The sequence below is a fragment of the Camelus ferus genome, chromosome 13, assembly GCF_009834535.1.
Source record: "Camelus ferus isolate YT-003-E chromosome 13, BCGSAC_Cfer_1.0, whole genome shotgun sequence".
In the NCBI taxonomy this organism is placed as follows: Eukaryota; Metazoa; Chordata; class Mammalia; order Artiodactyla; family Camelidae; genus Camelus; species Camelus ferus.
This window is the reverse complement of record NC_045708.1, coordinates 22,437,850-22,459,856: the sequence shown is the minus strand read 5'-3', so window position 1 is coordinate 22,459,856 and position 22,007 is coordinate 22,437,850. Positions and strand designations below refer to the sequence as shown.

At 46.1% G+C, this 22,007-nt stretch overlaps 1 protein-coding gene across 3 annotated transcripts; it reads right to left on the bottom strand.

Annotated features, from left to right (window-relative positions):
* Window positions 1-3: 3 nt before the first annotated feature.
* On the bottom strand, window positions 4-16,792 carry TMEM39B (transmembrane protein 39B). 3 transcript variants are annotated; one of them, XM_032495791.1, is made up of 9 exons: window positions 16,629-16,792; window positions 14,843-14,969; window positions 14,105-14,324; window positions 13,422-13,505; window positions 12,940-13,094; window positions 6,355-6,691; window positions 5,232-5,419; window positions 2,148-2,268; window positions 4-471 (listed from the first exon to the last, which is right to left on the bottom strand). In XM_032495791.1, the coding sequence occupies exons 1-9, from the start codon at window positions 16,774-16,776 to the stop codon at window positions 229-231; spliced, it is 1,623 nt and encodes a 540-aa protein (XP_032351682.1). In that variant the 5' UTR covers window positions 16,777-16,792; the 3' UTR covers window positions 4-228. The 3 variants fall into 3 exon arrangements, with proteins under 3 accessions (XP_032351682.1, XP_032351684.1, XP_014407411.1); XM_014551925.2 differs by lacking the exons at window positions 14,843-14,969; window positions 16,629-16,792 and adding an exon at window positions 13,621-13,703 and having other exon boundaries at window positions 25-471; window positions 14,105-14,242; XM_032495793.1 differs by lacking the exons at window positions 12,940-13,094; window positions 13,422-13,505 and having other exon boundaries at window positions 15-471; window positions 16,629-16,682.
* Window positions 16,793-22,007: the final 5,215 nt, after the last annotated feature.

The following is a 22,007-nucleotide window of genomic DNA, read 5'->3' as shown; positions in this document are numbered from 1 at the left end:
TATAGGACACAGGCTTATTGGGAGTATAAAAATAGGACTTTTTTTTCCTCATAATCACATCAATTATCAAAGAAAGAAACAGTATGTAACAAAAATACAAAGCTCTGGTGGATTTTTTTGTCTGTTTTTGTTTGTTTGTTTTGCCCCTCACCCATCCCTCCCCAACAGCCTCTTCCCAGGGACCCCCTGGCTGAAGGCTGGATGCTGTCCCTGGGGTCGCCCTGGGGCTCAGGAGAACCGGTGGTCTAGGTCCCTCTGGGGGTTGGCCGAGTACGAGTAGGCTTTGCCCAATACCAGGCGGTCCCGCAGCAGCTTGAAGAAGGCGTAGTAGTTGCTGAAGAGGATGAGCGCCAGTGAGATGGTCTGGTGCCACTTTTCAGAGGACATTAAGGAGTAGAGCTGGTAGACGATGACAGCGCCCTCCAGCAGCAGAAGGATGTTGAGAATCCGCAGGGGTTTGCTGAAAAAGAACTGCCCAGGAAAGAGTAGGCATGGACTGGAAAGTATGTTTCAGAAACCTGCCTCATGGATGAGGGTACTGGGTAGGCCAGTAAAGGGCACAAGCTCTCGGGGTCCCATGGAGACTTGGGTGGGGAGGAAGACTTCACAGGGTTGGGCATGGACCTTGCCACCTCTCTGCTTTTGTTTGTGGGGTTCCTTCTGCCAAGGCTACTGCTTCCCACATAAGTTGTTTAAGATCCTGAACAACTTCTACCTACTCCAGGAAGCTTTTCTTGAGAGGTCTTGCTTGTCCTCTCAAATTTTCTTCTAGTCGAAAATCAACACCTTTTTCTATGCGATCCTCCCAGGTACAGTCAGGCCTTAACAAAGTAGAATCTTAAGACTTTAAAAAGTTACTGTAGACTCTGCAGCCCGAGTCACCCACTGCTTTATGTGCAGCATCCCCAGCTGGGCCAGAAGCTTCCAGGGGATGTGGAGACACTTCACTCTTACCTGGTGTTTACAGAGCAAGGCAGAGTGTAGAGACTAAGAAAAATGTTCTGATCAGTTTAAAAGAATGATCAATGTCCAGGGATCCTGATTCTGCAGGGGCCAAGGTACTTAAACCTCAAGAGCCATTTATAGGATAGGAGAAGTGGTGGGAAATGGAGAGTCCAAGAGACCAGCACCCCAGGCTCAGCTCTGTACCTGGCAGGCTGCAGGCCTTTGGGCAAGTCCCTTCCCTGTCTAGACCTCAGGTCTCTCTACTGGGAAATGAAGAGATCAGCCCAGATCAGTGATTTCTCAGACTGTGCTCCTCACAGCCCCAGGCTCCTAGGAGGTCTTTTAGGGGCTGTTGCAGGGGTGAGCAGGAAGTGAAGGGAGTTCCAACCCTTTTCAACAGAGCAGCGCCACTAAGGTCCTCTATACTGAACTTTAGTTTATGATTTTGACAGTAAAATAAGTAAATAAAATGGAGATGACCAGCCTAGATGATTTTGAGCAGCTCTTTCCATAGTTCCTGAGCCATTATCACTAGTTCCAAAGTTTCCCAGTAAGGTACCCTTGGAACAATTTAAACTATCTAAGCAAATTTCAGTACCTGAAAACTGGGATTGCCCTGGTATCCCTCTCACATACAAGGTTCTGGTGAAGACAGAATGGGAAGGTACGTGGGAAGTGCCTACCACAGTGCCTGGCACACAATAAGGAATGATGGTTGGGGGAGGGTATAGCTCAGTGGTAGAGCGTGTGGTTAGCATGTACAAGGTCCTGGGTTCAATCCCCAGTACCTCCACTAAAAAATAAATAAATAAACAAACCTAATTACCCTACTCCTCCAAAAAAAAAAAAAACCAACAAAAATTAAAAAAAAAAATAAATAAAACCACCTAAAATTGAACAATGCAAGAAATCCAACCATTTCAAAAAAAAAAAAAAGATGGTCGTAAATATTTTTACCACCAAGAACCCCTCCTTTTATTATATCATCTTTTCCACCCACCCCCTCCAATGTTTTGGAAGATCTGTTACCCAGTGAGCTGCCATGACGAAGTGATCATCTGCATGGCTGTCCTTGGGTTGCACGTGTGCATTGTCTTCTTTTGGATCTGGGAAATACTGAAAATAGCCTTCCCTGGCTAAGACGTCACCTTCCTGCTCAGCTGATCAGGCCCCACCCCTCCTTCCCAGGGGAGGAGACTCACGTGGAACCGGAAGTGGGAGACATCAGAGGGGATGGCCACATTGTAGTGGCCCACTGCTTTGTAGACGTTCTTGCTGTGCTTCACCAGCACGCCCTGTGGCCACATGCATTCTTCAGTCCACCTGGAGGCACAGCCCAACAGAACCCCTTATGCCCAGCTCCCCCACATAAGGGGATACTAGAAGACTGGGCACAGGGTCACCTCCAGGGATCTATTCCCATTTCTATCACTTAGACACAGTGACTTTCCTTTTCTGGGTCTCAGTTGCCTCTGCTGTGAAATGGGGTAAGAATCACAAGAAATTCCTGCACCGGGAGTCAGAAGGTTTAGGACCTACATTCATGTCTCTGAGGGATTCCAAGAAAACCTTTATCCCTCCCTGGGGTCATTTTCTTCATCAGCCTCCAATCAGTCTCACCTCTAGCGTCCAAGCAGTATACCACACAGCGGCCTGAGGGGTCTTTGTAAAACACCACACTAAGCCTAACTATTCTCTCCTCAAAACCCTTTAAGGCTTTCCAGTGCCCTTGGAGTCAAGTCCCCAAGAATTTGGCATGGCCTCAGAAGCCCTGTGTGGCCTTCCAGAACTTCCACTGCAGTTTCCTGCTCCAGAACTGTCTCTAGTTCCTCCAGCACACCTTACTGCTCTTATCTCTGCGTAAGTTGTTCCTTCCAGTTGGACTGCCCTTCCTGATGCCTTTCCTTCCTCAGGCTCTTTGTCATCTTTCAAAATCCAAGATCCTCCAGAAAGCCTTTCTCAAACTCCCCATGGAGTTCAGCATCCTTTAAATGCTTCCTGAATCTCCTGCTACTGGTCCACTTTCCCCAGTGTTTTGTCACTTATTCACTTCCCTGTATCCCTCACTAATCTGGGAGTGCTGAAGGGAAGGGATAGCATCCAATTCATTTTGGTGTCCTCAGAACACACCACAAGGCCTGGCACAGGGGGGCCCCAGTGAGCCTGTGAATAAGATTATGGGACCTGTGACATTTCTTCCAATGTTCTGCAAGATCTCCCAAAAACTCCCAAAGGTCCTGGGCCAGTGAATTGAGACCCACTCTCTGCAGGAACCTTAATCCCATGCTCCTGCCCTGTTGATTCCTTCATTTAAAAGACAGTTACCAGATCATATGCAACAACACAGATGAACCTCACAGATAATATGCTGAATGAAAGAAGCTGGACCCTAATATCTACTGTATGATTTTAATTTACACGAAGTTGTTAGAATAGGCAAAACTAATGTAGGGTGAAAGGAACTGAAAGGATGCTTGCTGAGGGGGGCGGTCATTGGGAAGGACCGTGAGGAAATTTCCTGAGGAGCTGGAAATGTTCTGTACCTTGATGGGGGATGGGTTACATGCATGCTATGCCTTTATCAAAGAATTGTACACTTTTAAGATTTGTGCATTTCACTGTATGTAAATTTTGCCTGCAAAAAAACACTACATACACAAAAAAAAACCCATGAAAAATTTGCTGTGGACCTATCATAAGACAGGCATTTTGCCAGGAGTGAGGAGGAGATGGCTGTTTGACAGCCGAGGACCCTGACCTCCAGGAGCTTTAGCCCTGGAATGACAGGTGAGTAACTAAGCAAACAGCAGAAAGTTTTAGGTGCAATGATCATGGTATTGCAGGGTTATGGGAGCACAGGGCAGGGACACTGAACCTATCCTGGGTGGTCAGGAAAGTGTTCCTGGAGGAAGCAAAGTGCTAAAGGATGAATAGAAATTAAACCGGAATAGAAAGCTGGAACGGGCATTCCAGGCAAAACATGCATCGTATGTAAAAGCCTGGATATAAAAGTACAAACAGAATTTGAGTCTGAAGAGGCTGGGTCTGGTTAGAGCAGAGTATGAGCTGGGGCATGGGAAGAGATGAGGCAGAAAAGGCTGGCAGGACCCAGTTCATCATAGGAAGCCATGTGAAGGAGCCTGGATCTTATCTGTGGACCACGGTGAACCATGGATAGGTTTATCTTTCTATTCATCCATGTACTATCTTTCCACTCCCTCTTCTCAGAGCCCAAGGCTAAGCCAAGCCCCACTTCGGACCATTCGATAATACCTAGCCCCTTTCTGGACCACCCGGACAGAGCCTGAGTAGGACCCTGACTGGCAGATAGGGCCAACACCAGGAGGCTTGGCCTCTGTGGCCACCCTTTGCCTCTCTGCAGGCCTACCTCTACAAACCTGTCCTAGGGGCCTCTCCTCTGCCAGGCCTTGTGTTGGGCCCAAGACTCAGATGTGATTCAGAGGCGATCCCAGCCTTGAGGACCTTCCAGTCGACTGGGGGAATATACGCAGGAAAATCAAATCCTGTGATGAAGAGCTACAGAAACACGAGGCACCAGGAAGGCTGGGCCCGGCTGAGGGGAAGACAGCATCTCAGGCCCCTGAGCAGGGTGAATTCGGCCTCTGCTTGGGGTGCAGTGCCATCCCACAGCTGGGCCTCCTTCGCCCCACTCATCTCACTCTTCGTTTACATGGCTGTCACCCCTACCAGACTGCGAACTCAGGGGTCTTGTCTCAGCCATTTCTTCTCTCTGGCTTTTCTTCCCTGGCCAGGGTTTGTCATCGTTACCAGACTGATATTTCTAAGGTGCATCTTGGAAGAGGTTCCTCCACTGTTCAGAACCCTCCATAGCTCCCCTCTGCCTATAGGTCAAAGTCCAATACACAGCACCAGGCCTGGAGTGAATCAGGCCGGAGTAAATATCTGCTGAAAGAATGGAGGACTCAACAGCTGAATGGATGAGTGAGCAGAAGGAGGGAAGAAATGAATGAATGTGTGAGCAAATCAGTCAATGAGTAAATAAGTCAGTGAATGAGAAAGTCAATGAGTCTATGAATTTACTGCCTGCGACCCCCTCCATCTCCAGGACACTGCAAGTTACCCAAGGACAGGGGATATGTCCTCCTCAAGCCTGCCATCCTCCACTCTGGCCACGAGGCCTAGCGCACGAGACAGGCTCAAGAACTCTTTGTAGACTGAGTGAAGGAGTGATGAGTGGGGAGGTAAGTGACTGCAGACACTGACCGGGGAGCTGGGGTTAAGTCGAGAAGGACGGGATGACTCACGGGTGCTGCAGCACGTTGGAGCACAGTGCTGGGTCCACCTTCTGCCAGCAGCCCAGGTGGGCTGCTGCCTTGTGCAGCAGGTCGCAGTAGCTGGCAGGCAGCAGGTGCTGCATGAGGATCACCGAGGTGCTGATGGACACCAGCAGGAAGAGCTCGCAGGACCAGCGCTTGTCATAGTAATGGGTGTTCTGGGGGCAGTGGGAGGTGGGTAAGGCCTGAGCCACCCATAAGGGCCTCACTCCCTCCCCCTTCCCTGATTCTCTCTGCCTTGGCGACCAGGACAGCCCCAGAGAGACCTCGGGGTAGCCTGAGGTCAAGGATCAAACACCTAACAAAGAAGGCTCCATGATGGGTTTAAATCCTGTGCCCAATACTCAGTTTTCTACAAAGAAAAACTGCTCCCCCCTGCCTATTACGCTGAGCCAGAGGACAGGCTCTGCGGTCCAACAGAAATGAGCTCACATCTTGGCTCTGCAGCTTATTCGCCAGGAAACCTTGGGCAAGTCGCTTCACTTGCCTGTGCTCCAGCTACCTCATCTGTCACATGAGAAGAGTAACCACCTCTGATGGGCATGAGGAGGATTAGAATAATCATGAAAGCTCCAGCACACTGTTAGTGCCTAACAGACAGGAAGTCCTCTCAATCCCAGACCATTCAGTGCAGCCCATCCTCAGAGAAACGTGTCAATCCTCCTGTCAGCTGGGGGAGGTTCCTTCCCAGATGGCCACGCAAGCCAGAGAGAGAGCACAGGCTTTTGGAGCCACTCAGCTCTGGATGAATCCTGGCTCTCACGCTTAATGATAAATCAGGATGTTGTGATGTGCCTGTGCCAAAACAGCCACGCTGAAATACAAAGTCACCGCTTTTTGTTATCCAGCATTATGAACAACAATGCCATGGCCCCCTCACTGGCTGGGTGACCTTGTGCAGGACATTTCCGTGCAGCAAGCCTAGTTTTTTCCACTTGAAAATGGAGGCAGTAGTCACTCTGGCCCTCAGGACAACAGATGGGAATCTCATCAAAAGCAGCAGTTACTTATGTAAGCAGGAGGGCTCCTGTGGGCTGGGCGGCAGGGTGAGGCCTCAGGCAGGCCCCTTCCCTCCCCAGGTTAAGCTACTCACCTTCACAAACCACACAGGCACAAAGGCCACGTAATAGGCACTCAGCATGGAGCTGACCAGCACCTCCTTCATACGCCAGTTGAAGTCCATCTTGAGGAACTCCACCTCGCTGCGGATGAGGCTGGGTGACAGGCAGCAGGCATGGGTGGGCATGGCTTCCGGGCCATACAGCTGCCGCGTGTGCTGCTTCCACGTCTCCCGCAGCGTCAGCAGGTAGTCCCGGCTCCGTGCCAGGCCACTGACCGCCTCCCGGGGACCCATGGAGGCCATGTGGCTGAAGAGGTTTGTCTTGCGGAGGTCACAGTTCAGCTGCAGGAACGGAATGTACATCCCAAACCTGCTGGGGAAGAGAGTGGTGAGGACAGGCCTGCTCACGGGCCAGGATGCCAACCCTCAACCACGGAGAGAATCTTCTTTCCTGCCTGGGCTTTAGCTCTCCTGGCTGCTGAGAGGGGAGACTTTACCATCCAGCCTCCCAGCCAATGGTCAGTCATTCAACACGTGTTAGCACTGAGTTTGGGCCAAGCATGGTACCAAGCAGCAGAGACACAGTAGGAAGCAGATGAGTCCCTGCCCTCACAGTCTATTGCTGACCAGCAGTCATCATAACAGCCCACATTCACTAGGCATAACCTGTATTCCATACTAAGTGCTTTACACGCATTCTCTTCTTATGTTTCTCCTAACTCTGCATTAGGTACTGTTATTTTGTGCCCTTTTCAGCTGAGGAAGCTGTGGCTCAGAGAGGTGAAGCAGATTCTGAAAGGTCACACAGTTAGTAAGGAAGTAATAGAGCTGGGATTCAAATCCAGGACTGTCTCGTACCAGGGATCAAGACAGACACTCAACAAATACTATGAGTAATTTGTTAATTAAAAATGTGTATGCTATCACAAAAGAGACAAAGCAGTTGTCATGGGTATATATATATATTAGAGGCAGTTCTTTAGTTTGCAAAGGAGGACAGTTCAGGAATAATGTTTACTGTGTGTTTATTATGTGCCAGGCACTGAAATGGGCCCTTGAACAGTATAACCTCTTCCCCTGACCCTTTAGGTTACGCCTGAAGCTAATTAGTCAAGGGATGGAATGTGTGACTGGTATTGTTTGAGGAGAAAACTAGACAGACCCATAGCCCAGAAGAGTAGATAATTAAAGTGGGTAAGTGTCCAGCACAGTACATGGAACTTCATAATAGGTGCTCTTTATAGGCATTCCTTGTTTTTAGCTTGGGGCCTCTCAATTTCCCCAGGTCCTCAGACACAGCCCCTGAAGGGCCCCTGGGCTGCTGCCAGGAGCTAGAGCCAATGAGAAGCTATGTTTCTTTATCCACAGTAATTTTCCCTTCCTTTATTCTGAACTTCCAAGAAGGGATATATGAATGATCTTGGGCATTTAACCTTTTTGGGTTTTTGCTTTCTGGTCTATAAAATGGGAATGCTACCACTCTCCCTGGGATAGGGTTAAAGGAAGATAACTTAAGAGAATTCTGGTCAAGAGCATAACCTCTGGGGTTAAATGAGCCAGGATTAAAATCCCAGCTCTGCCACTTCCTAGCGTTGTGATGTAAGGCAAGTTATATAATCTCTATGAGACTCAGTTTCCTTAACCTGTCTTGAGTTGCATAGCATGTATTGATTCTCTATACTCAGCCAGGCATTATGCTAGTGTTTTTTGTTTTGGTTTTTTTTTTATAAATACTCTCTTTTAATCTTTGCAACAATGCCCAGCATGGTTTCTGGCTCAGAGTAGAATATCAATACAATTTTAGAAATTGTATTGTTTAGAAAAGAAAGAGGCCAGGATTCTGTGGGACAGAAAAGAACACTAAAATGGGATTCCCAAAACACTCTTCAGGATACTGGGTGGGAATGAGGGGTTGGGGCACCTATATGAACATACAATGGCTTCAGACCCAAATTAAGGACAAATACTTAAGAATCTCCCTGGTTTTGCCTCTAAGGACTTCAGATACAATTAAATTATTTGGTAACACCAAGTAGCTGCTCTGACAGGTCACACGTTAGAAACAACTTCACAGGCAAGATGGCAGATTACCTTTCAGCCTCTCCACCCAAGACATGACAGTACCAAAGTAGAAAATAAATAGACAAAAGTAGAAAATAAATCTGTGTGAGCAAAAAGAATGGGGGTTATTAGCACGTAAGTGATTTTGACAAATTCAGACAGCAGATGGAAACATGCTGACAGATGAGGAAGGAAGTCATCATTTAGAGCAGTGCTGTCCAGCAGAAACAGAGAGCCACATATGTAATTCAAAATTTTCTAGTAGCCACATTAAAAAAAATTAGTTTTAATATTCTATTTTACTTAACCCAATATATGCAAAATATTATTTCAACATACAATATTTATGAATGAAATGTGTTACTTTTTTTCTATTAAGTCTTCAGAATCTGGTGTACATCTTACACTAAAAGCACATTTCAATTCAAACTAGTTTATTTCAAATGTTTAATGACAACAGGCAGTTAAAAGTTACCAAACTGGATAGTGTTGGCCTAGAATCTGCCATGAGAGGGCTGTACTGGGGGTGGGAGCTTATCTGCCCAGAGTGACCCAAGAGAGACTGGCTTGAAGTGGGCACGTTTGATAGAGGGTAGAAGTGAGAAGCAGGGCTGAACAAATGGGATTAAACAAAGATCTGTATTTATTTATGTGTCACTCCCTTTATTCTCCTACATAACATGACACAGCCTGCCCTGAGGGAGTCTACTCTAAAGAAATTGAATATGTAGCTATAAAATTCATCAAATTGTACATCTGAAATATGTGTAGTTTACTGTACAGGAATCATACTATAATAAAGGTATTTAAAAAAGGAAAGAAACTGAATAAACTGAGGAAAACTGAGGTCTCTAATGGGGGCATCCTAGAATAATATCCCCTTTCTGGTCTCTGGGGGCGCACAGCCTGACAACTAGCACCTCATTCACTTATCCTAAAGCAAAGTCTACCAGTGTGCCCTGCTCATGTACTTAGAATTCCCAGTCAAACCTCCCACTCATGTACACAATAGCAGAGGGAGAGAAAATGTACTTCAAGTCACTCAGGCCTTCACTCTTAAATGTAAACAGACAACCAAAGAAACTAACTACACTTATAAAACTAGCAGGATGAAACAGAAAAATTGACCCCAGTGGAATGACAAAATTGAGGGAACATAAGAGATTTTTAAAACAAGAATAGAATGCTATGAGAAAATAATAATCAGAAAATAAGAAAGAGCCCTTACAGATGAAAAATATGATTGCTGAAAAAAAACTCAATAAAAAAGCTGGAAGATAAAGTTGAGAAAATCACCCTAAAGGCAAAGAAAAAAGAGAGAGGAGAGAAAGAAAGAGGGGAGGGAGGGAGTGAGAAGGAGAAAGGGAGACAGATGAAAATTATGAGTGAAAATACAAGAGAAACAGATGACCAATCTATGAGGTCTACCATCTGATGAGAAGTCCCAAAGAGACCAGGAAAAATGGAGGGGAAGATATTACCAAAGAAATAATAGAAGAAACTTTCCCTGACCTGCAGAAATACCCCAATCTCCAGGTTAAAAAGGTCCTAGAGTACTGATAAGATGAATGACAAAAGTTCCACATCAGACACATCCTGTGAAATTTCAAACAATCAAAAAATAAATAGAATACCCCTAAGAGCTTTCAAAAGGAAAAAACAAGTCATCTACAAAGTAACTGGAATCAAACTAGTATCAGACTTCTCATTAGAAACACTGGATGCCAGAGACAATAGAGCACTATCTTCAAAATTCTGACAGAATATGAATCTGAACTTAGAAATCTACATTTGGCCAAACCATCAATCAAGTATGAGGGCAGAATAAAGACATTTTTAGATATGCAAGGACTCAGAATATATATACTTCCCACATACCACTTGTTAAGGAAATTACCTGATAATGCACTCCAGCAAAATAAGGAAGAAAACCAAGAAAGAGGAAGACATGGGATCCAGGAAACAGAGGATCCAACCAGGAGGGCAGCGAAGGGAAGTCCCAGGCTGAGAGCTGTACAGCAGGCCTAAAGAGCAACCACTCCAGACTGGAGCAGGAGGATGGAGGGCTCCAGGAGGGATGTCTTTGGGGGGAAAAATGGACTCCAGACAACAGGTAGCATGATTGAGAAGCTGGATAAACTTGAAGATATGTTGAAGGCCCATCATTCTTTTGTCAACAAGAAAAAAGAAAGGCAATTAGAAACTCCGAGAAAAATAAAAAGCTATATAAGAGAGTTACAATCTAAATATGAAGCAAACTAAAATGTGGCATGATTTTAAGCAACTGATGGAATGTAAGAAAAGAGAAATCATTTAACCCTGACACTAGGAACATACTTTTTTAAAGAGACCCAAGATTATAACTCAGTAACTATAGAGAAGGGATGTCATCTATGCACACTACTTGGTCCTGTAGTGAATATTTTCATACTCATGATAATATCAAGGACACTTACTGGTTTTTAATTTTTAGAACTAGCCTTAGACAAAGAACAGAAGACTTCAATTTGGCTATTTAGGATAACGTGAATGTCAAGTATGACAATATTAAAGTAAGAGTACAGTTGCCAGGAAGTGAGAATAATAATTTTGAAAAGTGGATGGGTAGGGCTCCTAATATTATGGTTTTATATAAAAATGATAAGAACTGACTATTGTTAATGGAATGAAAAAATACAGTCATATTCATATTATTGAAAAAGATAACCAATAGAAAAATAAAAATAATAACAGTTATCAAATATTAAGAACAGTATGGATGGAAGGTGAACTAAATCTTCATCTGTCATTAAGGGTACTGTACCTGTGTATGTGTATGTATGTATGTGGTATGCTTGTATATGCACTGGACATTCATTTCCAGGATATATAAGAAACCAGAAACAGTGGTGGTTACCTCTTGGAAGGGAAACTAGGTAGCTGGGAGACAAGAGTGAAGGGGAGACTTTCATGCTACATTCTTTTATACATTTTTCAAGTTTAATGATATAAACCTATTATCCAAATATAAAATCAATCAATAATATTTTTAAAGGAATAAACAAAAGCACAGGATACTAGAATTATGGAGTTTACTCAAAAAAAAAAACACTGAAAACTAGAAACAGTGAAAGAGGTTGCTTTTGAAAAATGGGACTAAGCTTTTCATCATAAGCTTTTTAGCACTACTGGATTTGATTTTTTCTGATATATTTATCTTACATTAATAAAAAGTTTTAAATTAAACAATATAAAATACAGCAAAATAAGAACACTGGGTGATGTCTGAGTAGTAACCAGAAAGTGTCAAATAAAGGCAACTGTTAACATTTCTAACCAGTACAATCTTGAAGGGCTATTTGTTAACATTTATTAAAAATGTAAAACATATCTTTTGGTACAGTAATTCTAATCTGTTTTACAGAAATATTGGACAAGTGTGCAAAGATGTATGCAAAAGAATGTTCTCTGCCTCATTGCTTCCAACAGGGAAAAACTAGAACAACTCAAAAGTCCACCAATAGAAGACAAGCACACTGCGAAAGTCCATACAATGGAAATATTATGAGGCCATTAAAAAAAAAATGAGGCAGACCCATAAATATTGCCATGGAAAAATATCCAAGTTGTATGACTATGTGAAAAATTTTGGAGGGATATGCTGCAAATAAAGGTTTTCTGGAGGACTGAGATGGTGTGGGAATTTCATTTCTATGCTAAAAGCTTTTATAAGCTTAGTATTTTTACATGATGCAGTATCACTCATAATTAACAACTAGTTCTAACCAAATCAAGTGTGATAGGGCTCCTCCCATGACAGTGCCCTTTGGGTCATGCAGGGTAGAGACAGAGGAATGTCCAGCTCTGAAGCTTCCCAGGGAACAGAACTGGCCCAGCCTGAAGAAGTTCATGACCCAGAAAGCCTAGGGGTTGGGAGATGCCTGTTAATGCCTAGGCAGCCAGGAGCCTGCCCCAGGAACAGCCAGAGTGCATATCTTGCCAAAGCTCTCCCCAGTTCTAGGCCAGAAAGGGGCAGGCTTGGGAGCTTCTCAGACACTCTCTCTCCATCCTCAACAGTCTCGGTTGTGGCAAGATGAGGGGAGTGAGTGAGCAAAGCAGACACACAGACAGACATGCATGCGCAGACACTCACACAGAAACATGCACACACGCAGGTGCTAGCACGCACACAGAGCCGGGGCAGTCCCTGAGAATTACATAAACACTAAGATACACAAAGAGACAGAGAAAGAACCAGAGAGAGAGGAAAGGAAGAGAGAGGGAGACAAAGCCCGTGCATCCCTGTTAGGAACTGTGGGATATACACAGATCTGAATCCCATTCTGACCTCCCCATCGGTGGCACCTTGGGGAGATTATGCCTGCCATCTCAGTTTCTGCTCCTGCAAAAGGCTAATCACCCTGATCTCAGGACAATGCTGTCAGACAATGTGAGAGGGGTACTGCTGCTGCCTGCCAGTGAGTCTTCTGGGTATGGGGGCCTGGTGACCCAGCCACACTCAGGGCAGAGGTCAGGAGCAGGTATTAGGTAGTGAGGGGTGAAGTGAGGGGTACTCACGGATAGCAGAGGAACAGGAGGTTCAGGAAGGAGTAGGTCCTGAAGAGGTGGATGAGGGAGCGGCACAGACTCCAGCCTGTTGCCGTGAGAACGGTGAAGCGGGTGAGGAACAGCAGGATGGAGCGAAAGAGGGAGACCTTCCCCCTCTGAGAAGCCTGGGTCAGGGCGAGATAGGACGGGATGGGGCCTTGGATGGAGGCCACGAGGGCTGTGACCAAATCCCACCCAGCATGGCCTATGATCCCACCCGGGGGAAGCGTGGGGCAGCAGGCTGGGCAGAACCTGACATGGCGAATCCTTTCCCTCGATGCCCAGTAAACTCCAAGAGCTGATGGGATGTGAGTAATGTTCTTAAACCAAGTTTGAAGGGAGCCCCAAGGAAATGCCTCAGGGTTGAAGGGCTGGGCATGTCTCCTTGGCACCCCACCCCTGGGGAAAGAGGAGCCCCAAAGTCCCCGGGTCAGCCTCTGGGACCCAATCACCTCCTTCACGATGGACCCAATGAAGCGGCGGCCCAGAACAATGGTGGTCACCATCAGCAAGTTGAAGTCGATCAGGTGGAAATTCTGTCAGGGGGCAGAGGCTGGGGGTCACGTGGGCCCCCTGCCCATGTACAGCCTTTTTGCATCCCCACCTCCCCCTGCCCAGTCCTTTCCATAGGGACTGTCCCCACTCTCTGACCTTCATAGGCCTCCAGCTGAGTCAGACCAGGAAAATACCTAGAGGAGTAGAACAGGACCCAGAGGAGGGAGGTGGGACAGTCCCTGGAGATAAGAGAGTGGTGTGTGAGCCCTCTTGCTCTGATCACCCATGCCCCTGTCCCTGCACCTCTCCTGCACAGAGCTCTTTTCACTCCTTGAAACGATCACATATGCCTGTGGCTCATCTCCCCCACAGGACTTAAGACTCTGCATTCCTTTAGACAAAATCTGTGTCAGATTCATTTCTGCCACCCTTATGATGAATAGCATGGTGCCGAGCACATTAGGGGTGAGTGTTCAGGAATCATCAGTTTCCTGTTCCTTTCTATGCCTCCCATGCCCAGCATGAGGCCAAGTATACAGGGTGCTTGGGAAGCTATGCTAAACTGAAGCCAAATGTCACACACACACACACACACACACACACACACCCCACACACAGTGGATCCTGGTTAGGCACCTACCAGGGAGGTGTGGGAGGGTGGGTGGGAGGGCGGATACCACCACACTGTCTTGTAGATGTTGATGTAGTGGACGAAGAGAGCTATGAGCTGGCAGAAGAAGAGCTGCAACTCAAACAGAATGCTGGCCTGGACTGGCAGCTCGGGGATCTTGCAGTGTTGGAGGGGCACGACTGTCTGGGTCGCCAGTGGGGGGCTGGAGAGGCCCGTCCCAGAACTGCTCCTGGAGTGGGGGAGGGAACAAACATGAGGAGCTGACCTGAGAACCCTACCAAGAAGGGCTTCTGGGGCAGAGCACTGCAGGGGAGGATCAGAAAAGCAGCTCAGGGAAAGGATGAAGTCCTCCTAATCCTGCCTGTGAGGTAAAGGAGCTGACAGAGCCCTTTCCTATCCCTAATCTTATTCAGGCTTGCCAACATTCCCCAGGAAGAAAAGGATTATTAGGTCCATTTTACAGATGAGGAAAAGGAAGTCCAGAGAGGAGAGATAACTTGTCCAAGTCACCAGCAAATCAGAGGCAGAACTGTAACTGGAATCCAAGCCTTTGGGCTTATTACACTATGTCCCATTTCATCTGTCCCAGTGACCAACCTCTGGGACTTTCCTGCTGCTCCCTGCCCTTTAAGCCCCCATCTGGCATCTGGGGTATCACATCCTAGAGCCCAAGGTTTGGGCGGAGAGCTTTGTCCACACTGCTCCTGTGAGCCCACAGTGAGGGGCAACAGACAGAAAGTAATTTACCTGGTGCGGGAACGGACACTGGTGACAGATGCACTGGAAGTGTGGCCCCCACCAGAGCCCCCAGAGGATCCTGGCTCACAGAGTGGATTTCGACAGTAGGATGTCCTGTTGGGACCTCTTCGTCCTCCTGTGGGGCTCAACATAAGATAGATCCTCCAGCCAGAGGGCATGTATCAAGGATGACAGTAATGACACTGGCTACCTGGTGTCTCATTTTATCACTCAGTCACAGAGACCCACAATCTGGCCCCTGTGTACCTCTTCAAACGCATCTCCTACCATTCTCTGCCTCACCCCCATGTTTCAGCCAGCCTGGCTTTTTATCTCCTTGGGCAAACCAAGCTTGTTGCTACCTTTTGCACTTGCTGTACCTTCTGGAGGGCCCCTCCCTGATTGCCATTTTTGAAGTATCTGCCCTTATAACTATCTTATTTCTATTTTTTCCCACAATTCACTCTTCACCTTGTTCATTTGTTAACATATTTTTTGTCTATCTTTCCCACTGGAATGAAAGGCCAGTGAGGTCAGTATCTTGATCTTCTTTTTCATTGTTTATCCTCTCCCCCTACAGCAGTGTCCAGCATAAAGTAAGTGCCCAACAAAGTACATGTTGATGAGGGAGTGAACTCCACAAGGTAGGTTTTCCATAGATTAGGAAACTCGGTTTATATTGTGTCATAGGTATTTTGGGGGCCTGGGTCCTGTGCTCTTAGCGCTGGTGTACACTGCTCCATTCAGATACTACAAGTCTCTGTAGGCTTACAACTCTGGGTGCCCTTGAAGTGTTTTCCTCTAGGATCCAAGAACCAGCTCAATGAGTATCCTGGGTTCTCAAGGTCAGGACTCAGGGCCTGAGCCCAGGATCAAGGATGTGGGCTCTGGGAGAATGCTGTGGCTGTGGACCCAAAACTTGGACCCACAACCTCTTTCTCTAAGCTTAGCAGTCTAGCCCACGCTCCCAGGCACCACCCTGCACAAAGGTCCTAAACACCACCCTAGTCCCAGTCAAAGTCAAAGCCTTGTTCATCTCTCCTCAGGGCAGCACAGCAGCCTCCATACACACATCCCTTGCTCTAGCTTCTCAGCTTGGAAGCTTTCCCCACACATCTCCAAAAAGTTCTTATCCAGGAACTCTTCCCCTAACTAGCCCTCAGCCCTGAAGCTCTGTTCACGCACCACTGTACCTGGCTTCGAAAACCCCACACAGGCATTCTCAGCCCAAATGCTCTGCCCACACTTGCTCTCCTCTCTTTAGAAGTTCTGCTCCCACATAAAACCCCTCAGCCCAGAAGCCCCGCCTACACACAACTGTCACCCCAGAAAACACGCCCACAAGCCAATAAAAGCGCTCTGCCCAGAAGCCTGCTTCGAGTGGGCTCCCTTAGACTGGAAGGTCTCCTTCCCGCCCCACCTCCCCCAGTACAAAGCCGCTACAGTCCTGAAAGTTCGCCCGGCGCACCAGGGCCTACAGCCCAGGAGCTCCGCCCTTAGCACTAACGCCCCGTCCACCTCTAAGCCCCGCCCCACTCTAGTCCTCTGAGTGGGTCCTCACCAAAGCCCCCAGGTGCCTCTCCATTTTAAATGCCCCGCCCACCGCTCCAACGTCCCGCCCCCACATCAGACGCCCCACCCGCAAGCGACAGGAGGGGGCGGGGTCCCTCTGTACCCATATCCCCTCCCCCCACCTCGCCGGGATCCTGTCCGCATGGGGGAGCAATTAGCAGCTCGGCCATCCTAACCCCCGAGCCCGCCCATTCCCGGGCCGAGCCGGACCCGCGCCGCTCACCCATCTCCACCCCCGGCGCTCTCCGCTTCGCCGCCGCGGCTCCTGCGGGCAATATGTCGAAGGCGACGGCGGCCGGGAGAGGACTAACCGCCGCAGCCCAGTCCCCGGGTATCAGCTGCGCGCTCCCGCCTCGCCGCCAAATTTGCATACAAGGCGGGCTAGAAGCTGGGGGCGCGCTTCTTAAAGGGGCCGCCTGGACGTAGGCAGTGCCGCGCGCTCTTTGTCTCGCGATTCCCCACGCCCTTCCTACAGCTGCTGCTGATAAATCCAAGAGGAAGGAGAACCCACCTCCAGCTCTTCCCTTGCGTGCCATCTCCATGCATCTTTTCAGGGCCGAGGGAGGGGCTGGAACCGCCTCTCGTTTCCTGTATCCATGAGTGGCCGGCCCACCGGCGCCTCGAACCCGTCTCGTCTCAAAGTGGGCTTTCATCTTTCCCTTTGGCATTCTTGCTCTTTGGCGCACCCCAGTCAAAACCTGAGAGTCATTTCCCTCGACCCACACATCGTCTTCCACCTGGTCTTGCTGACCCTAAGTCCTAATTATTTCTCACATCTCACCCTACTCTTCTACCACCACGTTAGTTCAAATCCTGACTGCCAGTTCTAAGACCTGAAATCCTATTTTTTGTTCTTTACTGGTAATATTCACCTTATTGGGACTTGGTGAGGATTAAATGAGCTAATGCATGTAGAACAGTCTGTTTTAATAAATGTTAGCCATCATTACTATTATGATGTACGGCAAGCACTTAACACAGAGGGAGCACTCAGTAACTGAGCCCCTACAGGTAGCTTATTTCTTCCCTCATAAGACCTATCAGCTGTCTGAATCACCTGGTACCTTCATCACTTAGCACAGCACTTAACACAGAGGGAGCACTCAGTAACTGAGCCCCTACAGGTAGCTTATTTCTTCCCTCATAAGACCTATCAGCTGTCTGAATCACCTGGTACCTTCATCACTTAGCACAGTGTTTGGCACGTGATAGACAACAATATTCAATTAATTAAATGATTTAGTAGATATTTAATTAGTAGATATTCACAGAACTTACAGTTAAGTGGGAGGAGATGGACATAAATAAAATTAGTAAATTCTGTAGTATGTTAGAAGGGAATGATTGCTGTGGAGGTAAACAGGAACGGGGGATGGGAGGTTGCAATTTTAAACAGGGTAGTCGTGGGCTTCACTGAGAAGGTAACTTTTGAACAGACACTTGAAGGAAACACTTGAGTGAGTCAGTCATGCAGATGTCTGGAGAAAGGGGGCATTCCAGGCAGAAGGAGAAAGTCAGTGGAAGGGCCCTCAGGTACGAGCATGCCTGGTGTGTTTAAGAAACAGCAAGAATGCTAGTGTGGCTTGGAATGGAATAGACATGAGAGTCAGACATGAGAAGGAATGGACCTGAAGTTTTTACTCTGAATGAGATGGGGAGCTACTGGAAGGTTTTGAACTTCCATTTTTTACAGAATCACTTTAGCTGTCCCGTGAGAATAGACTGTGGGGGTACAAGGGTGGAATCAGGGAGACCAGGGTGCTATGGCAATGATCTTTGCAAGAGATGTTAATGCTTTGTACCAGACTGGGTGAGGTGATGAGACACAGTTGGATTCTGGATTGGAAGGTAAAGTCAACAAGATTTGTTGACAGATTGGGTAGGTGTATGCAAGAAAGAGAAGATCAGAATTACTCCCAGATTTTTAGCCCAGGCAAATGGAAATACGGAGTTTAATTCAACACATATATATCTATTAATATATAGATTTTACACCAAGTCAGGCCTTCTCTTCTTGGGAAAAAAGAGGCCCAGGGAGGGAGAATGCCCAGGTCACAAAACAGAATAGAAACCAGGGCTGAGATTTCTTTTTCAGGCCAAAGAAACTCTGGTTAGAAGAGCTGGTTCTGAACTCTTTAAGAGTATCGAATTTGAAGTGTATCTTTTTAATTATTGGATCCCCAAAGCCTAACACTACCTGGCACATGATAGGCATTCAGTTAGGATTAGTTCAGTTCAACTGAAGTAGTGGCAAAGTGGCTCTTGAAAAGGCGGCCAGTTGGGAAGGGAAACTAAAAGGTTTCAGGAATATTCCATCGAAGACTGAAGCTTGGTCATTCCTGGGAACTCACTGTAACTCAGGTCAACAAACACTTCTGAGCCTCTATTACATCTTAGGCACTGGGGATACAGAGGTGCCACTCATTACTGGGGGAGTAAGAGAAAAGACTCAACAAATTATGGCACAGTGTGATAAAAGTAGCAGTCTGTACCAAGTTCTGGGTTGGATGGAAGGTGACTAATCCTGACAGGGGAGTTAGTCAAGAGAAGGCTTCATGGAAGAAGCTGGTTTCTGAGATGAAAAGGAGTTTGGTTGTTGCACTCCTAGAGGAGGAAGCGGTAGCTTAAGCCTGGTAATTGCCTCACGGGGGCTGGTGGCCGGGGAATGTCTTGCTGTGCATTTATCATGCAGGAGGTACTGGATCTTGTACTTGGCAAATATTCAGGAAGTGTTTGCTGAATTGATTTGAGAGCATTTGTACAACCCAGGGTAAGAGGGTAAGGCCACCGAAATGGACCACTATGCATGTAACCCATTACCTGTGGCTCCTGCCCACCTTGTACAGGTTGACTACTGGCAGCATTCATTCTTCTTTCTTCTGGGAAGAACACTGATTTTCCCTCGGGGACCTACCCTTCCTCCCACTCTCTCAGTCCACATGGTTTAGTGGGGCTGTCTTACTCTGCAGTTCCAGTGTGTGCAGATGACCCTGGCTTGACGAATTAAAGCATTCCATCCCTGCCACTTCAGGCTACTGTGACTGGTTGGGGTGGGGGTGGGGCTGTGTTAGTGACCCAAGTCAAACCAAATGAGATACAATCCTAGGATCTTTGCTAGAACTATCGGGAAATAGCCCCCTCCCCTCCTGGCACACACCGGGATGGCTAAGGAAATAAAATACAAACTTGAAGTTCTTCGTGGCCATCTTGCCACCTTTGGGGGAGAACTTAGCTGACAATGAAAGAGACACAGAAAAGTCGAGAAATCAGGAGATACTTTCTCAATGGTATCATTTGATCCACTTATACCTGAAGCCTTTATGGACTTTTCTGTCATAAAAAGCCAGTTTGTGTTTAGTGTCTGACAATTGCTACTAAAAGTATCTAGAACAATACAGCAGTATCTACCAGAAACATCTAGGGCCTTAGTCCTTTTACATCTGCCTCCTACAGTCTCCCTGCGGAAAAGAATCGTAAGATGGCAGGATGTTGGTTAGGTTCTTGTCCTCCAGATCTGTGGCCACACATCTCAGCTGTTTTGTGACCTTGAAGCCCTCACTTCCCGCCTATGCGTCTTCATTTCCTGATAAATTTGTTCTGTATTGGCTCTTCCAGGAGTCTTGAATTTTGAGGAAATGCCACTGGCTCCAGGCCAGTCCTGTGTCATTGGGTGTCAGGAGTTGGGATCTCTTCCTTGGTCCTGTTATTCTGAGGCCACAGCTGGCAAGTCTGTCCTCTGATCAGTAGTTTCTAGCCTGGATTATGCAGATTTCTGGTGGTACACAGCTGGGGTCCTGAAACCATAGGAAAAAAACACAATACTGCTTCCTAGAGTGTCAGTTTTATTCATGAAAGTGTTTTCAAGATTGAAGTGTAGTTATTCAGAGCACCTTCTCTGAGCCAGACTTACATGGAATCAAATCCCAGTTCCACCACTTACTAGCTACATGACCTTAAGAAATTACTTAACTCTGTGTGCCTCAGTTTCCTCAGTGTAAAGTGAGGGTAGTAAAACTCACAGATATAGAGAACAAACTAGTGGTAACCAGTGGGGAGAGGGAAGAGGAGAGAAGTGAGATGGGGTAGGGGATTAAGAGGTACAAACTACTATGTATAAAATAAATAAACTACAACGATGTATTATACAGAACAGGGATTATAGACAATATCTTATACCTTTAAATGGAGTATTATATATAAAAATTTTGAACCACCATGCTGAATACCTGAAACTAATATAGTATTAAAAACCAACTATACCTCAATTGAAAAAAAATAGTGAGGGTAGAATTAGTGCCTCTTATGAGATTATGGTGAAGTTTAAGTTAGTCTGTGTAAAGTACTTAGAACATACCTGGTGCATGTTGTACTATTTATTACCTATTGTTATTATTTTTACTTGACTCTAAACATTTTATTTATTTTTAGGTTTCTCTTTAAATTCTTTTTTTGTGTATATATATTTATTGAAGTATATAGTCAGTTTACAATGTTGTGTCAACTTCTGGTGTACAGCACAATGCTTCAGTCATACATGAACATATATATATTTGTTTTCATATTCTTTTTCACCATGTTACTACAAGATATCGAATACAGTTCCCTGCGCTATACAGATGAACTTATCTATTCTATTTAGATATATGTATCAGTTAGTGTCCGCAAATCTCCAACTCTCAATTTGCTCCCTCTCACCTCCCCCTACCATAACCACAAGTTTGTTCTCTATGTCTGAGAGGCTGTTTTTGTTTTGCAAATAAGTTTGTTTGTATTATTAAAACTTGGATATATTATGAAGTGCAAAGAAAACTAATGTGAATTTAAGATCAAAGACTTTGAAGAAATGTCACCTAAAGCTCTATCTCAGCTTCCCAGAGATTTGCTTTCTTCTGCCACTAAGAATACTTACATCTTTTTTTTTTTAACTACAAGAACCTGTAAGAGAATCCAGATGTTGCGTTCTTCTAATTTTCTGGGCCATTTTCACTTCCAGGTATGTTAGTCTCCCCATCCAACCTTCCACATTTCAGGGACACCCACCTACCTGTTCTCATTTAGACATTTGTCTTCCCATGTTTTATAAAATTTGATTATTACAAAGATAATATATGCAAGCTTGAAAAAATACTGTATTTCTTTAGTTTTTCAAACTTGGATAGGATTTTGGCAGGTAAGGTACTTGGGGTGGGCGGGGTGGGGGGAAGAACAAAGATAGAGAAAACAGCATGAGCAAAGGTCTAGATGCAAGCTGTGTTCCAGAAGAGCAAATTATTTTGGCTTGAGAGTAACCGATTATGAGGCTGGAAAAACAGGTTAAGTTCTTACCACTTGAGGGTCTTAAATGCTACATACAACATACAGTGAAGTCTAGATTTGATTTCATCTAACCATGTTTCATCTGTAAAACTAGGGTAATTATGTCAATGAATTCTAAGGATTAATGACAGAGATGCAAACATATGGGAGTTATCCTGTATAGGAAATGGAATGACTGTCATTAGTTGAGATCAAGGATTCTTCTTGGTATAGCGCAAACCATCCCACCCTTTCAGGGTGGCCTGCAATTTGGTCTCTTTTGGTATCTTACCTCCCTGCAATGCAC

What these genes read in the sequence shown, in the direction of transcription:
- TMEM39B (XM_032495791.1), bottom strand. Translation starts at nt 16,776, where the DNA reads ATGCAAATTTGGCGGCGAGGCGGGAGCGCGCAGCTGATACCCGGGGAC. An exon ending in CACCCTCCCACACCTCCCTG is followed by an intron (nt 13,506 to 14,104) that starts GTAGGTGCCTAA and finishes GCCCCCTGACAG; the next exon opens with AATTTCCACCTGATCGACTT. An exon ending in CTCCTGTTCCTCTGCTATCC is followed by an intron (nt 6,692 to 12,939) that starts GTGAGTACCCCT and finishes CTTCCCCAGCAG; the next exon opens with GTTTGGGATGTACATTCCGT.